Source organism: Aspergillus aculeatus (assembly GCF_001890905.1).
Source record: "Aspergillus aculeatus ATCC 16872 unplaced genomic scaffold ASPACscaffold_14, whole genome shotgun sequence".
NCBI lineage: Eukaryota > Fungi > Ascomycota > Eurotiomycetes > Eurotiales > Aspergillaceae > Aspergillus > Aspergillus aculeatus.
In genome coordinates this window covers 675,544-697,678 of record NW_017962989.1, presented here as the reverse complement: position 1 = coordinate 697,678, position 22,135 = coordinate 675,544, and the positions used below count along the sequence as shown (strand labels likewise).

At 52.1% G+C, this 22,135-nt stretch overlaps 10 protein-coding genes across 10 annotated transcripts; 3 read left to right on the top strand and 7 right to left on the bottom strand.

Annotated features, from left to right (window-relative positions):
• Positions 1–392: 392 nt before the first annotated feature.
• Positions 393–1,205, top strand: ASPACDRAFT_46109 (uncharacterized protein; the record flags this gene model as incomplete). Its single annotated transcript, XM_020201740.1, has 1 exon — positions 393–1,205. One exon carries the CDS (start codon positions 393–395, stop codon positions 1,203–1,205), a length of 813 nt encoding a protein of 270 aa, XP_020053595.1.
• Positions 1,206–3,077: 1,872 nt separating this feature from the next.
• Positions 3,078–5,005, top strand: ASPACDRAFT_80714 (putative MFS sugar transporter). The gene is made up of 2 exons (XM_020205716.1): positions 3,078–3,660; positions 3,722–5,005. The coding sequence occupies exons 1-2, from the start codon at positions 3,096–3,098 to the stop codon at positions 4,822–4,824; spliced, it is 1,668 nt and encodes a 555-aa protein (XP_020053594.1). The 5' UTR covers positions 3,078–3,095; the 3' UTR covers positions 4,825–5,005.
• A 502-nt stretch (positions 5,006–5,507) lies between these two features.
• ASPACDRAFT_46107 (uncharacterized protein) lies at positions 5,508–6,761 on the bottom strand (the record flags this gene model as incomplete). Its single annotated transcript, XM_020201739.1, has 3 exons — positions 5,508–5,819; positions 6,020–6,627; positions 6,680–6,761. The coding sequence occupies 3 exons, from the start codon at positions 6,759–6,761 to the stop codon at positions 5,508–5,510; spliced, it is 1,002 nt and encodes a 333-aa protein (XP_020053593.1).
• A 1,407-nt stretch (positions 6,762–8,168) lies between these two features.
• On the bottom strand, positions 8,169–9,121 carry ASPACDRAFT_1873486 (class I SAM-dependent methyltransferase; the record flags this gene model as incomplete). The annotated part of the gene is made up of 1 exon (XM_020198015.1): positions 8,169–9,121. The coding sequence occupies exon 1, from the start codon at positions 9,075–9,077 to the stop codon at positions 8,169–8,171; it is 909 nt and encodes a 302-aa protein (XP_020053592.1). The 5' UTR covers positions 9,078–9,121.
• Positions 9,122–9,801: 680 nt separating this feature from the next.
• Positions 9,802–10,187, bottom strand: ASPACDRAFT_46105 (uncharacterized protein; the record flags this gene model as incomplete). The annotated part of the gene is made up of 2 exons (XM_020201738.1): positions 9,802–10,034; positions 10,112–10,187. 2 exons carry the CDS (start codon positions 10,185–10,187, stop codon positions 9,802–9,804), a joined length of 309 nt encoding a protein of 102 aa, XP_020053591.1.
• A 99-nt stretch (positions 10,188–10,286) lies between these two features.
• ASPACDRAFT_46104 (uncharacterized protein) lies at positions 10,287–11,497 on the bottom strand (the record flags this gene model as incomplete). The annotated part of the gene is made up of 3 exons (XM_020201737.1): positions 10,287–10,659; positions 10,913–11,128; positions 11,169–11,497. The coding sequence occupies 3 exons, from the start codon at positions 11,495–11,497 to the stop codon at positions 10,287–10,289; spliced, it is 918 nt and encodes a 305-aa protein (XP_020053590.1).
• A 1,934-nt stretch (positions 11,498–13,431) lies between these two features.
• On the top strand, positions 13,432–14,088 carry ASPACDRAFT_1858701 (CVNH domain-containing protein). The gene is made up of 2 exons (XM_020197636.1): positions 13,432–13,747; positions 13,810–14,088. Exons 1-2 carry the CDS (start codon positions 13,615–13,617, stop codon positions 13,980–13,982), a joined length of 306 nt encoding a protein of 101 aa, XP_020053589.1. The 5' UTR covers positions 13,432–13,614; the 3' UTR covers positions 13,983–14,088.
• Positions 14,089–15,816: 1,728 nt separating this feature from the next.
• Positions 15,817–16,533, bottom strand: ASPACDRAFT_1858700 (SRPBCC family protein). Its single transcript, XM_020197635.1, has one exon. The coding sequence runs from the start codon at positions 16,374–16,376 to the stop codon at positions 15,915–15,917; it is 462 nt and encodes a 153-aa protein (XP_020053588.1). The 5' UTR covers positions 16,377–16,533; the 3' UTR covers positions 15,817–15,914.
• Positions 16,534–18,378: 1,845 nt separating this feature from the next.
• Positions 18,379–19,097, bottom strand: ASPACDRAFT_8834 (uncharacterized protein; the record flags this gene model as incomplete). The annotated part of the gene is made up of 2 exons (XM_020206119.1): positions 18,379–18,747; positions 18,804–19,097. Coding segments are annotated over 2 exons (663 nt in total), but the record flags the coding sequence as incomplete, so codon positions are not given.
• Positions 19,098–19,220: 123 nt separating this feature from the next.
• ASPACDRAFT_1890473 (fungal specific transcription factor domain-containing protein) lies at positions 19,221–21,543 on the bottom strand. The gene is made up of 5 exons (XM_020198581.1): positions 21,107–21,543; positions 20,744–21,054; positions 20,267–20,677; positions 19,966–20,201; positions 19,221–19,913 (listed from the first exon to the last, which is right to left on the bottom strand). Exons 1-5 carry the CDS (start codon positions 21,249–21,251, stop codon positions 19,433–19,435), a joined length of 1,584 nt encoding a protein of 527 aa, XP_020053586.1. The 5' UTR covers positions 21,252–21,543; the 3' UTR covers positions 19,221–19,432.
• Positions 21,544–22,135: the final 592 nt, after the last annotated feature.

The window sequence follows — 22,135 nt, the reverse complement described above, 5'->3', positions numbered from 1 at the left end:
TGCGGCCAGCGGGCGGAGTGAAACACGGAGAGTGGATCGCCAACATGGTCAGAGTCAATCCCCAATTAATGCCAAACTCCCCTTACGAGGGTGCTTGCTCAACTCCTGTTCCTGCTACACGTCGTGTCTGGCATCTTCGGCATACCGTGTCCCAAGCTTTCTTGCGATTCGCCTTTGACGGCTAATTTACGACCCTGGTTGCTCTCACCTTGCAGGGCGCCCTGCTGCCACCTCTCTTCCGCCTTCCTCCGCATTGTCCTTCACCCCTCGTCTCAACCGCTTGATACCCCACCATTGGCTGATCCTTCAACCCTTTTCTCTGGCTCCCCCCCTCCTCCACCTCGCAAAAACAATCAATCGCACGGCCAGGGACGGGCAGCAACTACACCAGAATGACTTCATACTTCTCGTCGCTGACGTCCTCGTCGGCCATCTCGAACCTGGGCACCCGGCTCAACTCTTTGAAACGGGCCATCACGTCGGGCGACGAGCGCGACGACCCGGACAACGAGGACTGCTCGCACATCTCGAACGTGCTGCGCGCCTACTACACCGAAAAGGGGCGACCGTATCCCTCGTGGCTGCCCCCGGACCCAAAAGCCCCCGCGCCGGCACCGGCGCGGGTCATCGCGACCTCCCAGATCCCACCCGGCGCTGCTGGTGGCGCCCCAGCGTCATCAGTATACGGACGTGGCGGCAGCGGTAGCGGCAGCGGTGGTGGTGGTGGTGGACTGGGCGACCTATGGGGAGATGCGGGCTCCGCCACGGCTCCGACCTCCCAGACATCCAGTTTGCGCCGGGGTCGCATGACCGCCGGGGGAAATAACAACAGCAACAACAGCATGGGGGCACCGCTGTCGGCGACGGCTAGTGCTCCGGGGGGCCCAATCGCCCACAACAGCCTGTCCCCGAGCCCGTCGGCAATGCAGCAGCACCCTCACCATCCATCCGGGGGCGGCCGTCCCCTGCCCAGTCAGCGCGCCGGATCCTACCAGACGATCTCGGGCCCCGTGACCGGCGGCGGCGTGACGCAACAACCGCTGGAGCGCGCAGCGTCGGCCCAGGAACGACTCCGGGCACGCCTGCATGGGGGCCGGTCGCCCAGCCCCGGCCAGAATCCGAGCAGTCGGCCGGGTTCACCCTACGTGGCCGGGGGAGCGGATCCTAGCGCACGAAAACCGGTAGGGATGCCGGGTCGACGATAATGTCAAGGAACCAATGATGATTGACTGAGCTTGGGAGCTAAATCCTGGCGGTGTGGGAGGGAGTAAAGGAATAGCCCGGAGTCAAAGAGAGAGAGAAAAAAAAAACTAAGACGAGAAGGGAAGAAAGGGGAGGGGGGCACCAACTCTCGACCTGCAGGGAAAAGATGCGGACTTGCTGGTTTTAGTCTTTCGTCTTTTCACACAGTCGGGTGGTGCCGATGGAGAAGGGCGGGGTGAGTACTCAGTAGGAAGGAGAGTGAGGAAAGTGAGAAATTAGTGAGTTGAGTTACCCCAAGGGCCATATCGGGGATGCGCTGCGGTTTACATAATTACTTTCTTTTCCTCCCAGCGGGTTGTTTGAAGAGAAGATTCTCTTGCTGTGCTGTGCTGTGTTGTGTATTTGATTAGCGATGCGATGGTTTTGATCTATTGTTGCGACTATGTTTGTCTGTCTCGAATAATTTCAGAGCCATAATAATGCAACCCAGCTGACTTCTTTCCTTGCTTTCCCAACTACGTGATAATATTGTTTTATTTTGTGTGGTTATTTTCTGTCAACCCACGAATCCACTTCCACCCCCAGAGAGCAGGGCAAACCTTCCCCCATGGCCGAATGATGCAGAATGTGTGGGGGTGCAACTCCTGGGCGGGTTTTAGTCTTACAAGTGGTTTGGACGAGGGTTGACCCTCAGCCGTGGTTGAACGGCCGGGAAGCTTTTTTTTTGTTTGGATTCTCAGCCAGGGGAGCGAATGGGGAAGTCGGAATCCCTGAGAGAACGAAAGGGAAAAGGGAGGTGAAGGCTTCAGCTGGACGGCAGGCATCGTGGATAAAGTATTAACGCTGAATGAGTTGTTGGATTGTGCCCATGTTGGGCATCGTTTGAATTCGTGGGGGTGGAAAATGGCGCAACTATGCTTCCTAGTACAACTCCAAACCAAGATATTATGGGGAAGAATCGGGAACTGGAGAGAAGAACATTGAAGCGGGCAGCCAGACAGTCACGCGGGGCCCATTCACCAAGGTGGAATGGTGCCGGAGAGTCTCCGAAATTGTCCCGGTGCCGGCATTGGAGAAGAAGGAGAAGAAGAAGAGAAATTCGGCTCGGCTTACCTAACGCTAAGGCCGCTTTGGCTGCCCACGGGGAACTTTTTCGCTGGATTTCTCCGCAATCCGCATGTGGTCTCCACTCCACTTACCCTGGTGGATTTCTCTCCATCCCGAACTTTTCTCGTGTTCACTGGGTTTTACTGCGTCTACTGCCTCTACTGGGTTGAAACTGGATTCATCTAGTCGACTTAGTCCCAGTTTAGGCTCTCTGGCTGACTCTCTCTGACCATGGTGGCCCCACTCCCCGGTCTTTCTCTGTTTTCTCTGCCTTTCCATTCGGTCATTCTCTATCCCGCCTGTCTTTCTGGCTGGCAATCCCTGGTCGTTTCGGCTTCCCAGTCTGGCCAGACGGCCCGATGACGCGGTGGTGCCTGCCGACCCCAGTCTTGCTTGGCTCTTGTGGGAAAATTTTCAATCAACAATGACGATGATGGTCAGTCGGTCAGTCAATCAATCATGGTGACACTCGATTTTCTGGGGTCTTTGGGCGTTTCTGGCCTGATGCGCCTTGCCTTTAAAAGCCTCGTGCATTCCCCTCTTCCCCCCCGGAATGGTTGCACTCGATCTGCACGCTTCCCCGCTTCTCATTCCTCTCCCCCCCCCCCTCGTGGTGGTCATCCCTCCCCTTTCCACCTCAGTCCTCGTTCTAATCTTGAGGCTGTGGTCAACTGTGGTCGCGCAGACGTCCGGTACATGCAATCGGGATAAACCGTCCATTGTTATACAGTACACATAAAAATTCCCCTAACCTGCAGCTGGCACAGCCGCCCCATTAACCAATCATGGGTACCATGCACGATTTGGACACCGCCCACGATGACCACAAGGATGGCACCGCCGTCGAGATGGACGACATCCACAAGGACCCCAAGGCCATGGAGGAGCTCACCGAGGCTGCCATGGATGCAGAGTTGCAGGAGCTGGAGCAGCAATTGAGGGAGATGCCCAAGTCCCGCTTCGAGGTCGCCTTCTCCAGCCCGGCTATCTACACCTACATGCTGGTCGCCTTCGCCTCCATGGGAGGTCTGTTGTCCGGTCTGGACCAGTCCCTCATCAGTGGTGCCAATCTCTTCTTGGGCGATGCGCTGCACCTCAGTGACAACCAAAGCAGTCTGGTCGACTCCGGTATGCCCCTGGGTGCCGTGGCCGGTGCTATCCTTCTGTCCCCGTCCAATGAGTACCTGGGTCGTCGTATGTCTATCATTGTCTCTTGTATCCTCTACACCGTTGGTGCCGCCCTGGAGGCTGGTGCCGTGAACTTTGGTATGATCTTTGCCGGTCGTTTTATCCTCGGAGCCGGTGTCGGTCTGGAGGGTGGTACGGTCCCCGTCTACGTTGCTGAGAGTGGTATGTTCATGTTCCTTTCTATCTGCTTCTACTGTAGGGCCAGCACGCTAACCCCTTCCAGTCCCCAGTCGTATTCGTGGCAATCTTGTCTCCTTGTACCAACTGAACATTGCCTTGGGTGAGGTGTTGGGTTACGCCGTGGCTGCCATGTTCCTCGACGTTACCGGCAACTGGCGCTACATCCTCGGTTCCTCCTTGGTCTTCTCCACCATCCTCCTGGTGGGCATGTTCTTCCTGCCCGAGAGTCCCCGTTACCTGATGCACAAGGGTCGGGCCGTGGAAGCCTACGGAGTGTGGAAACGCATCCGCGGCTTTGACACCTACGAAGCTAAGGACGAGTTCCTGGGTATGCGCCAGGCCGTCCTCGCTGAGGCTGAGGAGCAGCAGAACACCAAGAAATACGCCTGGTTGGACTTTTTCACCAAGCCCCGTGCTCGTCGTGCGCTTGTCTATGCCAATATCATGATTGTTCTCGGCCAGTTGACGGGTGTGAACGCCGTCATGTATTACATGAGCACCTTGATGACCAATATTGGGTTCAACACGAAGAATAGTGTATTCATGTCCCTGGTTGGCGGTGGCTCACTTCTCTTGGGCACTATTCCCGCTGTGATCTACATGGAACGGTTTGGCCGGCGTTATTGGGCCAACGTCATGCTCCCCGGTTTCTTCATCGGTCTAGTCCTCGTCGGTGTGGGCTACCAATTCAACTACAACACCCACCCGGCTGCCGCTGAAGGTGTCTATCTCACCGGCATCATCCTGTACATGGGCTTCTTCGGATCCTATGCCTGTCTCACCTGGGTCATCCCCTCGGAGGTCTTCCCCACCTACCTCCGTCATTACGGAATGACCGTGGCGGACGCCAACCTCTTCCTGTGCTCTTTCATCGTGACCTACAACTTCACGCGCATGATGAAGGCGATGACTCGGACTGGTCTGACCCTCGGCTTCTACGGGGGTATCGCCTTCATCGGCTGGATCTACCAGATTATCTTCATGCCCGAGACGAAGAACAAGTCCCTCGAGGAGATCGACGAGCTCTTCTCGCGACCGACGTCGGAGATCGTCAAGGAGAACCTTGCTCAGACCAAGGAGGTTGTCGGCGATCTGCTGAGCTTCCGGTGGAAGAAGGCGTTCTCGCCTCCTCCGAAGCGGGAGTAATGGTTTGTGCTGTGGGTTTAGCGGTGCAGCCTTGAGGCTGTGCTGTCAGTGATTTGATTATGATGTTTACCAGCGTGCCTTTGCATGTGTTTAATGAATACCAGATAAGAAACAAAAGAGGATTTACGTCCAGATGCTTATGAATTAGGATAACTGATGTTGGAATGCAGCTTGATTGATGAGGCTATTTAGTGTGAATGGTTGTTTGCAGTAGACGAGTAGCCAGTTGCTATCGTATAACAAGATCATAGGTTCACATAATTGGCGGAGGGGAGGAGTGGTGTAGGTCGTGCTATTCAGAGTTAGGTTGTTGAACCTTGACGTATGGATGGTCTGGTAGTGGTAGGTAATGTGGTAGTGTGAATAGGCTTATAGCAGGTGATTATTGAACCGTAGATGATGTGCATTAGGTTGAGGAACGCCAACAAACCATGTCTGCCCAGCACCGCCTAACCCCCGGAATCTCAGACCCCCACGCCTCAGAAACCACAAAGCCCCCTTTCCTCTCAAATCTCAGCACCCGGGCGTCTCCGAACCGTCATCATCAACCCATCCACCGGCCTCGCCGTGATCTGCCGTGTCTACCAGCCCACAATCCGCAGGGCAGGCCGTTAGCGCGAAACTCCATAGCTTACGTCCAGCCTACATGCAAAAGTAAAAAAAAAGAAAAAAGAAAAGAAAACTCACCGTATAAACCACCCCCTCCACCTCCGCCTGCCCATCCGGCCGCAAGACGGGCCGGCCCGTCGCCGCCTCGCGCGCACCACCGCCCCCAGCCCGACGTTGGTGAACACATACCGCCGCCCCACGACAGCCAGGATGACGCGCATCACGAGGCGGGCGAACTCCTGCCCGATGGAGGCGCGGGGCCCGCGCTCGTACGGCCGCCATGCGCTCGGAGGGATCGCTTTGTTGTTTCCGTGGTCCTGACTCTGGTCCTGGTCCTGGTCCTGGTCGAGGGCGTGGTCATCGTCGACGCCCACCCACCGCTCCGGCTGGAAGACGTGGGGCGTCGAGCCCGAAGACCGCGGGGTCGCGGTGGATGATGGCGGTGCAGTTGTAGAGGATCAGGTCGTCGAGGCAGAGGGGTTCCGGTTCCGGTTCCGGGTTTGGGTGGGCTGGGTTTGGGGTTGGGTTTGTGGAGGAGGCGGGCAGGCGCACGGCCAGCCCCGCCTGCTGTGTCTGCTGCGTCTACAGCTCGGCGTGCTTGCGCCGGACGTGGGATTGCAGGAGGCGCTGGACGCAGGCGCCGCAGGGCGTTGACCGGGTGGAAGAACCAGGGGAGGTGGATCTGGTCGTCCCAGCAGGCGTGGATGAGATGGTTGAAGGCGCGCACCAGCGGGCTCCGGTGGCGCGGGTCCAGGTGCTGGGCGCCGAGGTCCTCGTCGAGGAGGGCGGCGCCGATGATCTCGTACATCAGGTTCGTGGTGAGGGTGACCAGGGGGGCGGGCGCCCCGGAGCCGGCGAGGGCGTCGAGCTGCGTGATGAACCCCCGCGTCTGCTCCACGATGGTGGGCACCGGGGCCTGCAGGTTCTGCGGGGAGAACCAGGGGTTGAAGGTCTTGCGCAGCGCCTTCCACGCCTCGCCCTCGGCGGCGAGAATGGAGGTGTGGCCGATGACGGGCTCGAGAAAGCCCAGCTCCAGCTTCGGCACGCTGAAGCGGAACTGCTTGCTGGGCCGTGAGATCTGCTCGGCCACCTCGTGGCTGGCGATCACCAGCACCGGCCGGTAGATCGGTCGGTAATCGAACAGCACCACCGGGGGCTGGCCCAGGGTTTCATGGATCTGCGCGAAGATGTCGTCTGTTTTGCCTCCCACACCATTTTTTCCAGTAGTTTAGTTCATCGAACACACACACTTTCAATGAAAACGCGTCGGTGCAGAGGTGCAGATTTACCGTGATCACAGTCCAGGAACCCCCGCTGAGCGATCTCATGATAGATCTTCAGGTGACCCCAGAGCAGAGATAAGGGCAGTTGGGGAATTGACTGTATCGGAGGAACAGTTCGTACCAGATCCGGCGGCAGAGCCTGACCGAGACCGAAGCTACCATTGCTGTGCTGAAAAGCAGTAGTGATAACATGGTGGATGCTTGGTGGATGCTTGGTGGATGCTTGGTGGCACTGCAGTGAAAAGCATGTCTGCAGCCACCAGCAGCTTCCTCTATGCACCGCTACTACTTATGTAGACCACAAACCGAGGTAATGCTATGGAGTGAGGGGGTAGACGACTGGATATCCCAAGAAGGTGAGGGCTGTGCTCTTCGTGGGCGAGGCTAATGCATGCAAGTGCAGTACCAGGTTACCGCGATCCCATCAATCAAGCGGGGAGGATGACAGATGCACCCGGGATAGGGGGAGGTTCTTGTTGGTGGGCAAACAATGAGCGTGCGTTAGTGTGGAGATAGGTATATAGAGCAGGCTAGTCAAATGAGAGAGGGGGCTTGGAGATCGGTCTCAATGAAACTTGAATTAGTTGATAGAATGATTGCAACTGCGTCGGCCTTGCGCAACAACAGACAGTACATACAATACTCGTTTGACGAGAGATGAAATGCATGCACTAACATTTAAGGAAGTCCGGACCTCCGTCCCCGTTATATTCTACCAATCATACCCTAGATCCAAAAGTATCAAGCATAGCCAATTTAAATGATTATCTCTATATTGTTCTGTTGGAGGTTCACTCATCGCTGCCCCGCTCGCCCGTTTGCATGCATGAAAACGGTATTTGTTAAGGTCTCACTGCTCACGGTCTCGTTCGCTTCCTCGCTGCTCTAGATGCGTTGTCTCAAGACGGTGCTTGACTTCTCCACTAGGCTGGTATTCCCCCGTAACGCGAAGCCGCTTTCGGGTCTCGGGGTTTGCACGCTTGATGGTCCTTCTCGGTACAGTACCTAAAGTCTGTGTGACTTACATCTGACATGCAGGTTGCGTTGGTCATCGCACACGCACTTGCCCGGTTCCGGTGATGATCAGTGTCGCCGCGGGCACCTCCACTTCTTATGCCATTGGTTCTATCTAATCTTTAGACTGACTCGCTTAGGCGAGGAGCAAGAGCAAGCCCGGTAGTGATTAAATGCATTGGTCAGTAAGCAGTAATCAAGAGATCAGGGGGAGGGGCGGAAAGGGATTGGGGGGGTAACGCTGTTACACCTAATCAGATCCTTTAGGACCTGGTATGGGTTTGCCCTAGCGAGAAAAGAGCAAGGATGTGCTGGAAGAGCATACCGGTAGCCAATTTTATTCTAAGCTTCGTCCCCAGAGCTAGCTATATCAAGTTATATATTGATTTACGTCATATCCAACCGGATCAGGTCTCGATACAACGGTTGACAACAAATTCAAGCCAGCGGCTTCCGTCCGACCGCCGTGACAACGCGACCCTGATGCACGACGACGCCCTGCTCCGTCTCCTTGACGGCCGCGGTGAACAGGGCGACCCAGGCCTCGCGGGAGAGGGGAGCATTCGGCGCCTCGGCCTTTGGGGGGAACAACGCAGCGAGTTCCTCCCACACAATCAGATAATTCTCCGTCCAGCCCTTGTAGTCCTGGGGCCGCTTGTTGTGGGCCAGCAGACGGGCCTCCTGGAAGCCGAACTGCGTGAGCTGGGTGTCAAGTGTATTCACCCAGGCGTTACTGATGCCCTTGGCGCGCAGCCCGCCCTGCAGCACCTGCGACGCTTGGCTGCAGGCGGCCTTGGAGACTTCCGGGGTGGGGGCCTCGACCAGAAACAGATCCCCGCGGTTCTCTTCCCACTGGAGGTAGCCGCCGGGCTTGAGCAGGGCAGAGGCCACCGTGAGGATCGGGGTGAGGTCGGAGTCCGGCCCGATCAGACTCGCGAAGGCGCGGATATGTACCACATCGTAGGCACCCAGCAGCGCGGCCGGAAGAGGTTTGGTAAGGATGTCGAGCTGCTGCAGCGACACGCCGCTGGGTAGGTAGGCCGCGGCGGGGAAGTTGACGGGGTTGATGTCGAAGCCATCAAGCTGAACAGAGAGATCGGAGTCCTTGGTCAATTGGGTGTGAAGCTCGGTGAGCCAGACGCCATTGCCACAGGCAAGATCGGCGATCTTCAGCGGCTGCTGCGCGGCAATCACGGCTTTCGCGATCTCTGGCTCCAGGAGATAGTCGAGGGTGTTTTGGTACAGGAAGTGCTGGAGGTGGAGGCGCGCTGAGGAACGGAAGTTGTGGGCGTGCGCGATCCAGTAGGTGGACTGGTCGTAGTTCTCGATGTGGGAAGAGGCGGGCATTTTGGTGGGGGATTGTTTGGAAGGTGCTCAGAAGGGAGGTGGTCGAGATGAAGTTGAAAGAACAAAAGGGGTTTATTTTGCTGGCAGGGTTGTCGTCTTAAGTACTGTACCTATCTGCGGATGGCCTGGATAGGAAGACAAGGGCAAAAGTGATACTAAGATCAGGTAAAGTGGTAAATAGAGGGACAAAGAAACTGGAGGAGGGGTTAGTGGGGGCTTTAGATGAGTTATCTCCTGCTGCTGGCTAATAAGAATGACCATGTGCGTTGACATCCATGTCATATCCATGATAGCAGCCCTATACCAAGCCTCACTTGGCCAAGTGCTTACTTTCTACGGACCACCCCCGGATGCCCTAGTGGATCCTTCCACAAGGCTCTCCTCGATCAGGGGTTCGGGCATCGGGCATACATCCAGCCAACAAGAAATTTCAGTCAGGCCATCTGAACGAGTACCAGCTCCGTACAGGACTCAAGGTATTTGCGAGATGCACGCAGACCATTCTCGCCCCCCCCCCCCCCCGGGGACTAGATCGAGATCACGTGTTATCATAACCCTGCCCGATGTTGAGGCGAAATGAAGCTATGCGAGCGATCGAGCGATTCATGGGCCCCAAAAAGGTGTCTGACCATCAAATCTCTTGCACTTATGGAAGCCACAGAAGGATACGGAAAAGCACTCTCAAAACACAATTTTCCGCCGGAGTTGGACACGACTCTAACAGTCAGCTGCAAATGGCGCTGCCCGCAGCCACCACCTCCAAAACTTCGTTGGTTGTAAATAGCGACACCTCCACCTCGGCGATCTTGGCCAACCACTGGCAGAAGTCCACGGCCACGATGGAATCCAAGCCGTACGCGGAGAGGGATTGCTGGTCGTGCTGGAGTCGGCCCCAATTGCGAGCACGGCGGAGACTTTGTTCACAAAGGCATCTCGTCAGAATGACGCGCCTCTTGTCTGCGTCCCGGATAGAAGCGGAGATATGCCGCCAGGTGCGTGATAATTTGGCGGCCATCAGCCATCACTTCTAGTACTGCGGTCACGGAATCGTAGTTCCGGTAGAGATTGCGGGAAAGGCGGGCGATGAGACCAGAAGACATCCGGGAACATCCTGAGACCGCTGATGGTGCTCGTCTGGTCGATCCCGGAAGCAGAAGATCCCGTTGGCAGCAAGGACAGGGACTTCCCCTGAACGATCGCCTCCTCGATCTAATCGAGGCATTCCTGCTTGGTGACGGGATCGAACCCCAGCCGCTCCATGGTCTGTTGCAGGGCCGCATCCTGCGTGACCAGTCTACTGCCCACAACCATGCCGACGTCAATCGCGGAGCCCGCCAGACCGGACTGTCGCCGGTAGCGCATCAGTCCGTCCGGATCACAATCGACGGCCGCGTAGTTGGCGAGGCCCTGCCCCCCAAAGATGGACGACACCCAGGAGAAGCAGACGAGATAGTCGAGCTGGTACCCACTCGTACAGGTGGCCAGGTCGAGGTTCGATGCGCCGTGGACCTTGGGCTTCAGGCAATTCTGCCACTGTGCAAAGGCCATCCGATCGATCACCACCGAGATCGACCAGTATAAGCTATTGAGGACAAATTCGTGCGGTGATTCGGCAAGCAAATGATGGTAAAGCACTGGGCACATTCATTTACAAAGATACTATCTTTTTAAATCATTGCTACGGTTCCTCCGATCCATTTTCGTTTGTTATGGACTGGGAAAGTCCCCCGAAATTGCAGGAAGGACCCGTCGATACTCTGTCTCGATGCAGACATCCAAAGCCCTAAGTATCACTTCAACCTCTTCAGCAGGCTGAATCACACTTATACACTTACACTTTCGCAAAAGGATCCCATCCAGCAAGGGCCCACCTCCCCACAACAAAAAGGCCCGTCCCAATCAGCATAGCCAGACCAGCAAAGACCTGTAATCCGACAAACGCACCTCCATCCCGCCCCTCCAGCGCGCCGCCAATCGGACTGGCCACCAGCGCCGCAATCGCCACAATCAACCAGAGGGTGCCAGACCGCACCCCAATCTCCCGAAAGCCACTGATCTGCGCCGTCAGAGATAAAGGCCCCCGAGGCGAACCCGTACAGGGCGAAGAACACCATGATGGGCGCATTCCCGGTCCCCGGAAGCCATAGCGCCAACACGATCACCCCGGCAAAGGCACACATGGCGATCATGGTGTTCAACCGGCCGATATTGTCGGCCGCTTTGCCAGGGAGGATGCGGCCGAAGAGAGTAGCGCCGTTGAGGATCGGGATGAGATACCCGGCCAGCCCGGCGGACATGCCTTCGTATTCCGCCTGCACGATGATGTAGTTGAAGGGAAGGTACATGCCCAGGTAGAACAAGGCGCAGCCGGCGCTGAGCATGAGGAAAGGAGGTTCTAGCAAGGGCCGGAATTGGTCCATCATCGAGACGGGCTTCGGGGTCGGGGGTAGAAAATTTAAATTCAAATTATAAGTTATATACACTTTTATTGCGCGCAGCATTTATTTAGTACTGACTTAAACAAAAATCAATTATATATTAATAGATATATAGCATTTGCAAGAAAAAGCAGAAGTCTAAAAAACTAAATAAAAGGTATATAGTTGTATTTATAGCACCTAAAAACTTATAATCTGGATTGTATTAAAAAAAGCATCTTACGGCGGATCAAATGATAAGAGAATTTTTATATAGAGTCTTATGGCATATACAAGGAATTTTAGATTATATGTTCTAAGAAGAACTTCTTTCTGGTACCGTTATAGACACGGACTTACAGCATATATTGATTCTATCGGCAATTTGAAGTCTCAGGGGTGAGGTGTATAGAACGTGTTCTTAATTCTCTTTGTGGTTGGAACTAACGTATCAACATGGGAAGCAACTTAGCAACGCGTTGCATCACGTGGCCGGATTACTCAGCTGCGCTGACAGATTCTCAGAAACTATCTAAATAGAAGCGGGTTTTAGAAAAATTCTCCTGCACAGTTCGTCTTGTGGTTCCATAGCCACGTAAGGACCGACCGGAAAATACGGTCTAGCTAAGGGATAGATAGATATATATATTGTTTTATCTGCATCTGGGACTTTCTAAAAAGTTAGGACAGTAGTAAGTACCATTACAAAATCAGTGTGTTGAAACCTAGGCTGTACATTAATTTGCAGCCCATTATCATAGAAAGAAATAGAAAAAAGCCTAAGAAAAGCAGTTCAAACTTTGCCAGCTAGCACAGTATAGTATTATAATAAGACCGATACATCAGCATAGTCGATATATTCCAGCAAGCCTACTCTAAATCTTGGCCATGACTATAAATGGCCTAATCTGAAAGACAAAAAGCTGCCTGAGTTTCTCACCGCTAGGTGGGTCGCTACTGCGTAAATTGCAGTCAAAATGTCGACTAGAGCATGCCGAGTACTGATGGTCCGTGGCACCCATGCCACGAAACTCGGTTTCTGTCTATCATCGAGCTGCTTTCTTCTTGCACGGTACGTGCACATTTACCTTGAATATCGCCTTCGCTGGGTCTCTTTCTGCAGCGTGATGGAGAGTATTTCTTTGCGAAGGTCATTGGTATTCTTGGTGGTAGGAGACAATTCGAGCAAATGGTCTGCTGGGAGGGCATGGGGAGAAGAATCTTGAACTCCATGGCGGAGGAGTCATGACTTAGCAACCCCGTGAATCTGAAGAATCTGGATGACACATCAACTAGAGCTTATGTGACGACTGCGAGACTGATGAGCGTGGGTAACCCACAACGAGCTTGGATGAAGAGATCGCCGGGTTTATCATCGAGTCAATCATTCCCGTAACTTCGGTCACTGACTCGTACTCCGGGAAGCCCCCGGTTGCCTTCCACCAATTTTTCTCTCAAGTAAGGTAAGACCAACACGTGGATGGGCCATGCGTGTGGGACCGAGAAGATTTGCAGATCAGTTCATATACCTGATTTGGGTGGTGGTTCTCTTCTACGAGTCAGCGAGCGCTACTCGAACAATCCCCTTTTACGGAGCAGATGGCGCGTAGTGGAGCCGCGGGTCTTGCAGCTGCTGGAAGCTGTGTGCGGTTACTGCTATTGCTGAATAGATTCAAGCAATGCAGAGGTAGCTGTTACGCTCTTGCGACGACGTAGTATCTAATCTGGACTGTAGGTATTGCATCTGTCGAATTTAGCTCGCTGCATCGTAGCTTAGTTTTTTTTTTTTTTTTCGGTATTGAAGAAAAAAACAGTAATCTCGTGAAGGTGTTGCTGGCTGAAAAAGATTGTCGATGTGGTGGATCGCTCCGATCCCGGGGACCCCACATGGCCTCCCCGCTGAAGCTAGTTAGTGACATCACCATAACATATCCAGAGTCCAGCTAAGCGGCCTCTACACGTAGATCAAGGGTTATTTAAAGCGAGAAACATGTGCCCCTGGTTACGATCCTCTAGCAAAAGATACCTACCGCTTCATCACTCCCTCATTTTATCTCTTATCACATACATCGTCCCCAAGAACGCAAAACTCTTTCACTCCCAGAGTCAAAACCTGCAACATGTCATTCGCCCATTCCTGTCAGAACATCCGGTTGGAGGACGGGCACATTCTTGCGTGTTCTGCACCCGACCGAAATGGAAACTTGGTAGAAGCCAGACTGGACCTCGACGTACTTATCGGAAATGAAGACGGTATGATGTTTTTCTGAAACTGAACACTGGAACTGAAGTCGATGACTGACAACCGCGTTTAGGCACAATCTTTTGGGACGGTCAAAATTTCTCGCATTCAGCCCAGAATATCACGCTGGAAGGATCTCTTCTGACGGCCGACCTCCCGGCGAGAGATGGAAGCTTCAATGAAAGACAAGGTATCGACCTCGGTGAGCGGATTTCGAATGAGGACGGCAGACTGGTGTACATTTAGACCAAAGGGGAACTTTGACTGGTTTTTGACTTGTGGTCGGTCTTGATGCAATTGAGCTCCTCGATGCTGGATATAGAATGGTGTTCCGCAATAGATCCCCATATAGTACTACTTGAGTAGTTTACTGTGTAAGGCCGACCCATGGATGAGTCTGCGGCGGTCCGCAGACCACCCGCGGGGACTCCCGAAGGCCCGATCCATAGAATCTGTATTTTGATGTTGGCTGCGCCCGAAGATGCAATTTTCAGGTAGCCTTGCTATTTCCAATGTGTAATATCATACAGTGCAATGTAGTTCGTCAAAGGACTTCTCTTTCTGAAACTGTGTGACTAGGAAGGATATTTTGTGTGTCATGATATCGAGTACGATCGATGACGATCGATCATCGATCCGTGAATCGCTGGAACTTCAATCAACAAGGGCTGAACATCATAAGGTCGGGTGATCTAATCAATCATCTTGACAAGAATGTCCGCCACAAGAAGCGATCCACCGTAGCCGACTGCCTTTAGAATGAACGACCGGGATATAACTTACTGGACTGTATACATGCTCCAACCTCAACCTTGGGATCTTGCAGCGCTCTTGAGAGCAGTGATGAAATGCCATTGCTCTGACTAGAAAAGGTGTGATGCGCGCGACTCCTAGCCATCACTGTCCGTTTCTGAACCCGGTTCTGTTGTGGACAGGTGATGGGGATCGTAAAGTAAATTTCGCTGCTGGCAGTGCCCTAGTTGATCCAACTGTTTCCTCAGCATTGATTTCTTAGTAGGCAGAAGTGGGCTTGTCTGTCTGCCAATTGCTCTCTGATGATAGCATCCAATTCTTCCTGATACTCTCAAATATCCGCAAAAGATGGTTTCTGCCTGTTTATACTCAACGGGCTAAACATGGAACAATTCACTAGAATACTCCCAGAGCAAAACTCCAGTGCCCGGCCCCTGCCTTTCTCTCAACTTCTGACCCAATCCCTTAGCCAATCCCCCAGCCATGTGAATTTGAATGACGCTCCCAACCCAGATGGGTGTGAACTTCTACTCACGACCGAGCAAGGCGCTCCGATCCACCAAAAGAGATGACGTCTCACTGCAACCCTCACTGCAAATGCAACAACAAGCACGCCCAGAGAAACATCCATGAATTCACAACAGATCATCTCTGCCATCGCCACCAGAGTGTATTGCCAGGATTCTCACGTTACGACCAAAGGGAAGAGATTCTTGTGCTTAGCTTCTCTCTCTCCCACTCTCAATGTAAGTCATGAATGGGAATTGCTTCATACATATCCCGAACTTGCCTCGCGACCGCCACGTGGCAATGCAGGTCAGTCTTCACTCCAAGTCAACGATTTTCGGGCAAAGATAACAGATCAATGGAAACCATGTGTATCCACTTGCATCCTTCTATTGTAAAACTCTCCAAAGCAATGGTAGGCTAGTTCACTCGCCGAAACGTCTAACCTCAAGCCAATTTTGAGGCAGAAACCAAGGTCATAATCATCATAGCAAGTCTATCGCAAGACAAAAGAGAAAAAAACGAAAGACGAATACTGATACCAGGAAAGAGAAATAGATCATTGATTCTAACCGGATTGTCGCCTCCTGTAGAAACTGTAAGAGCAGTAACATACAACCCATCCATCACAAACCGGCATAACCTCAATATTACTATCCTTCAGACTAGCAGTATACATGTGAACCTTCTTCACCTGCAGTCTCGCACTCTCTTAGGGCCAGTACAATCGCCAAGTTGCAATTTCAACGATAACGAGCATACATCCATGCATCCAAACAACCAGGCCGATGGCATGTTTTTTACTTGATTTCTCTTTAGACTGGATACAAATCAATGCGTACAATGGCATGGTCTCCCCTAGAGTGGTTCCAATCACACTATGCCTCCCTCCTTTCTCGAGAATCAATCTCTCCACTTCTAGACCAGCTGGTTGGCGATGGCAATGATAAGCCCATCAAACCGTTCATTGAGGTCCTCGCGCAAAACCGCGACAAATTCATCAGGCAAGGGCGAACCCTCCGCGATCCAACGGAAACGGGTCTTGTTAGGCCCGAGCGAGTCTAAGACGGTGGTTCCAAAGGCGATCATGTTTGGGTAATCGGGTCTTCGAACTTGGAAAGTCATCGAGTGCTTGGAAGCGTCATATTCCGTAAGCTCCTCGGAGAAGGTATATTCCTGGCCCTTGTTCTTGCCGGCAGGGTAGACGTAGTTAAAGGTGCGGACGCTGCCTATTCCAAATCCTTCAAGAGATACCGATTTGGCGCCTGGGTACCATGCCTTCTCGGCGCCGAAGCCCGCCACGAGGCCCCAGACTTGGCCGATGGGTGCGTCGACATCGCGGGTGACGGTGGTGTAGTGGACCAGAGATGACGTGGACATGTTGAGGCTGGAGTGAGATAGTTCTGACGATCTTTCTGATGTTGGGCGTAAAAAGAGGTAGATCTCAAAATGATACCGGGATGATGAGAGAAGTAGAGATGAGGTGCCAACCGTCGTACTATCTGCCTTTTAAAGCTCGTGATGGTTCTAAGTCTTCGATTACTGAAAGCTTTACCATTATTAAGCCTTCGCTCAGCACGAACACTGGAACTTAGTTGACAACAACTAGTGACCCGAGAGTCCGTGAATATTTTCTGAGGTTAGGTCGATAGTCATCATCGACTCTCCCTCCAAACACATGCAGACGCTCCGCTTTCCGTCCGTCCGTCCGTCCGTCCGTCCGTCAACTCCCACTTCGTTGGAAGGTAACTAACATAAGCACTGATGACATAACTCCTCAGTGTCGGTTGGCCCATTTAGCTCGTAAATTGTTTAAGATGATGTATTGTTAGCAATGGTATAGTACTAAAGAGTAAACTCTGCTTCTAATCTACTTGGGCTCAAACTAGGTCAGCGTGTACTCAGACCAGCTACTTTCTCTATACAACCATATGCTCTTTTCTACAGTAAGAATAATCATATAGGCCGTCAGGGTCCGCAGGCTTCAGATACGATTCCGAAAAATCTACAATATTACGATCATGCCTGATTGAAGCGAACCGGCTAGATGGATAACATCAAGGTGGCCACTATCTTTAAAACAAAAAAAAAATAACTCAGCTAGGATTCGCAAGTGGTCACTAACTGGCCATTCTGGCCAGTTATGGCTCAAGTACGGCTGAGCGGACGAGAAGCTCCTTCCCCATGCGCTATGGTCGGTGTATTGTACTTTATCTTGAGGTCTTTGAGGTACATAGTGCTCTCACTCCCAGACGTGCTTTGCACAGCGATCTGGTAGATTCCAAATCAGAAAAGGATTGAGGATTATGCTATTATCTCCAGAGACCGCTGAAGCCGTAGCAGCGCCTGCTGCTATTTTGAAGACTCTAGCATGATGTCGGCTGTTACCTATCTTAAGGTACATCTCCATTCTAGCGGGATACGCACGCTTCTTTCAATCGATCCGCGACCAGGACTCTGGGCAGTATCGCCATCACCAGTATACTGCGGAAGGACGCGGAATATTCTGATCAAACTTTCTAGGGGTATGTCCGATTGGGAGTTTGGTAAGACATTTCCCCAACCTTGAGGTCGCCAACAACGACGGGCACTCCAATATAGCTTCTGCAATCTACCGCCGCACCTCTTCAGAAAACCCACGATTAACATAGATTTCAATAGCATATCGGAAAAAGGGATTTTCCTCACGGTACATGCTCAAACTGTGCACCTGGGCCTTAGTCACAAGGTACCTGTCTTTGTAGCTCTGTAGATAGGGACCTCCTAGAACAAAGCCTCGTGGTCTTCCAGGCCTCTTTATTTGATTCCACATCGGTCTCTTACATCCTCATTTGGTAAGATCATGGAACATCACGATGCTTCTTTGCTTCCTGTGCGCTTTGGTGTAGCCATGTTGCCAAATTCACAACTATATTACCCAGCACTAAGATGAGCGAAAATCCTCCAGCGCAGCCACTGCACACCGAGGAGTCTCTATTGAATGTGAAGAGAGCATATATATTCAAAAACTAGACTGTAAGTTATTCTTGTGAGCTTTCCGATTGTTCGGTAAAATAGTGGAAGATGCGGCCGAAGCACAAAGATTTATTCAAGACGATTGATCTGTCGAGACTCAAAAAGGACGAGTCATCTTAATGTGTTTTAACTACACGTCCGGATTGCGGCGGAAAAATTCCTCCAGGCTAGTCTGCGTGACGTTTGGAAAGCGTGAAACATCCACCGGCTCATAATCCCAAGAACGAGCCGGGATATGATACTGGTACACATATCGAATGAAGTTGTACCAACCACTCTTCCCATGCTTAGCTCTCCCCTCGTTTAGCTTGTCCTCTGCATCCTTCACTGAGCCCAAACAATTAAGCTTAGCAGTGGCGCGGCCTTCTCTCGCTGTATTGTATGCTTTGACAATGTCTTCGGGGGAGGCTTCGAAGCTCTGGACTCGAACAAAACCTCCATCGGCAGCATTAGGGGCGGTGATAGCCTCGAGCACATAGTTTCCGATGTCCTCTGCGGTCGTGTATCGAGTGGGGAATGTCGAAGGCCCGTGGAAGTTGAATGACTTGGTATCCGGATCCCAGTCATATCGGCTACGCTTGAAGTAGTAATCCGCGATCGCACCGGTGAACATATAGATCGGCTTGATGGCCGAACTGAGTGCCACATGGTGAGCGAAGCCCCGCATATCATCGTATATTTCGTGCGAACCGGGGGAAAGCGTCCAGTCGTAGTTCCATGAGGTGGCATGGAAGATCTTCAGACAAATCACTTAGCCATGTGTGTCCAGAAAGAGGCTTGCTCTTTACCTACCTTCACGCCCGCCCGCTCCGCTGCCCTAATGAGAAGTAGTTGCGATTCCATAAACATTTCCGGAACGCCAGCAAAGGAGCAAATGATGGCATCAACGCCTTTGGTGGCCCGGTCCATTGCAGCGACGTCATAGGGGCTCGACAATGTCTCGAAGCCTTCAAGCCGGCTGCGAACATCTTCCGGGAGGTTATTGATATTGCGGGCTAGGCCGCGGACTTTGAAGCCACGCGCAAATGCGGACCTGGCACACGGCAGACCGACGAAGCCGGTGATACCAGCGATCAAGACAAGCATGTTGTGTCAATTTTGAGATCAGTGGGGTGATCAGCTGAGTGTTTTCTATTTGCTATGAGATTAGAGCGTACCTCCTATCGATTATATATTGCTTTGATTAATAATGAGGACATTGTCTCAATTCGTGCTCGCGCTCTGTCAAGACCGAGCAAGTGTCCAACTCCAAGTGGTGGAGTTGATTACGGAACGGACCCTGAACTTTACTGCTCCCGAGTCCGGAACAATGACGCCTCCGTCCGTCCGTCCGTCTCTTTGTCTCTTTTGCCTTCAATGACGACTGAGACAAGCTTTTTCAAATTATGATATATGAAAAATGAATATAACATCCATTCCAATTAGTAGTGGGATTCCCTGTCAACTGTCAAGCCATCCGATCTCATCCAGCCCAACCATGGTTGCGAATCTATTAATTCCCACAAGAGTTCTTCGTCCGGAGCAACCAGTCCATCTTGAGTGACAATACCTTGGTCCGGTAAACCAATGCGACTTTCTTGGAGAATATTTGAGCCGATGGGGCCTGGGTTATATTGAGTTGCCATGCCGGTTGGAATTGCAGGTTCATTTCCTAATATTGCAGCAGCATCCGGGATGGGTTGAGAACGTGGGGTACGAGGCTGACTATGGATCAGAGGCCCGACCATCCCCAGGAAAGCCGAGAAAAGCTTATGTATCTCAGCAATGGCAGGGTGGATCTCGACAAAGCGCACGATCCCTTTGGTGACTGCTTCCATCAATGCATAGTCGTCCGGGTTCGCGGAAGATACAACATTGCAGAAAACGACAAAGAATGCATTGAGTGGGTAGAACAGTAGTGTCCTGAAGAAAGTTAGAAATAAATCCTTCCATCATATTACAAGCCCGAACTGACCACGTGAGGGAGTATGGATACTCGTCGAGGAAGTTTGCATTCATGTAAAGTTCGTCCTGGATTTTTACCAGGTGTATCAGTGCTTGTCGGGAAGCCCGCAGGCAATCTTCCCGCATTGATCGATCTTGGACAACGCGTTGTTTCAAATGCAACACACTAGCCAGTAGTGCATAATACCCAAACTCTAGGGCAGCCCATTCATAAGTCGTTTCTCGGAAGGGTGGCAGAACTCGATGCTGACAGAACGCGACATCAATATCTGTTGCTTCGTCTCGATTGACTGAATAAAAGGATCGCTCACCTTGTTGATCAATGCATTGATTTCACGCATGCCCCGTAGCAGCTGATCAATAGCTGCGACTTGATCGTTCTTACTGGTGTGGTTGAGTATATCGAGGACACCTTCCTGGATCTGCGCAAACTCAACCATGGTCTTGACAATGGCGCTGAGTGGAAGCTGGCTATCCAAATAAACCAAGTCTGTCGGCTTGATCTTCAGTTTTGGAAGTGACGGTGGTCTGAGGAGGAGCACACTGAGCATTTTGTCGAGATAGTAACACGTATACAACGACCCATATATGTCCCGCTGTGTTTCATTATTGAGCGTGATAGAGTCAATCAGGTGATAATTGAGAGACACCAAAGTGCGAGATGCGAAAGCTGCCAATGTCCAGCTTCGGGACATATCACCTTGGTTCTGCATGAACAGTGCCTGGTAGTGACCAAATCAGTATGAACGTCGCTTTAGTCAAACGGGTGAACATCAGGTTCAACATACACCCGACAGGAATGCTTGTAAGAGAACTAAACTGGGTGGCGCAAGATAGTCTATCTCAGACAGAGCTTTGTGTACTTCGTGTTCATATTGCTGTTTGCTCTGTTTAAGATGCCTTCGAAGTGGTACACTCCGGTCGTTCTTGGGTAGTCGGCAAAGCAGCGCGGAGGCTTTCATGTAGACGCAGACACGGTAGCAAGTAAGCTTGTGCTGGTCCTCTTTCCCTTCGACGAGGGACAGACACATTCTTTCTAAGGTCTGAGAAGAAACGTGATCAGGCCAAAATGACTGTCTCAAAGTATTCGACTCACCGTCTGAAGAGATCGATCAGCGACATCAACCACTATCTCGTATCCACAGACTCACTCATGGTCATCATATATAACAGCTCTGGCGGGAACCCCTTTGACTCTAGATCCACACTGACTGCAGATGAGCCAAAACCATCGGTCGCAAAGTGTGTGTTTGAGGTACTAGAGAGCCGACTGACAAAGTCAATCGCCTCTTTCATCACGATCGATTTGCTTGTTCCAAGAAAGGGATATGACTCCAGCTCGCATTGCAGGAATCGAGTACCCTCTGAGGCTTGCTGAGTTAAGCCATCTCTGACGTTGGGTTCCAGTGAAATTGGCGATCGCCTCTCAAGGCATTCATTATTCTGATGCCCAGAGTTAGAAACGCTACCAGTGTCGTTCGTGAGAGTCTCCTGCTCTGGTAAATCATGTGGTACCGCGTGACGAGTCGGCCTGTCTTGAGGCGGAAGACCGGCGACTGTGGACTCGAGTGCAGCAAGCCTTTCAGACAAGGAGATTACACTTCACGACGTGAGCGTAGTTCGACTACCAAGGATATTTGTACATCGTACCGAGCTCCTTTCGAGCGTCTACTTTTCCTGGGCCGATCCCTGCGACAGTCTACCTGGGCCTCGATGCAATTGGCACAGGATAACTGGCGATCACATTTGATCTGGGAAAGTTCTGTGTCAACACTCAACACACACAGGAGCGGGCAGCTTAAAAAAAAACCCCTTGCGAGACCACGGCCTTTTAGACCGTCGCATATTGTCCTTAACGAACCTTTCTTGAATGACAAAAGTCGCACTATATCTGTACATTAGTTTGCGTCCCCACATTGGCTCAAGTGCGGACCCTGTATTAACACACGTACCGCTGGGCGCTCAGCTAGCATAGCATTAGGCGCCATAGTATTAGACGTTATGAATCCGGATGTAAAGATGCTGCTGCTTCTCGTCGGATCGGAATGCTGGTCGGAGAGTGAAAAGGACTGAGCATGAATGGTGGCGCACTACGGGAGTCGCTGGTTTCCGTCCGTCCGTCCGTCCGTCCGTCCGGTCCGAGTGACCAACCATACCTTCGGACGCAGGAGTCTTAAGAT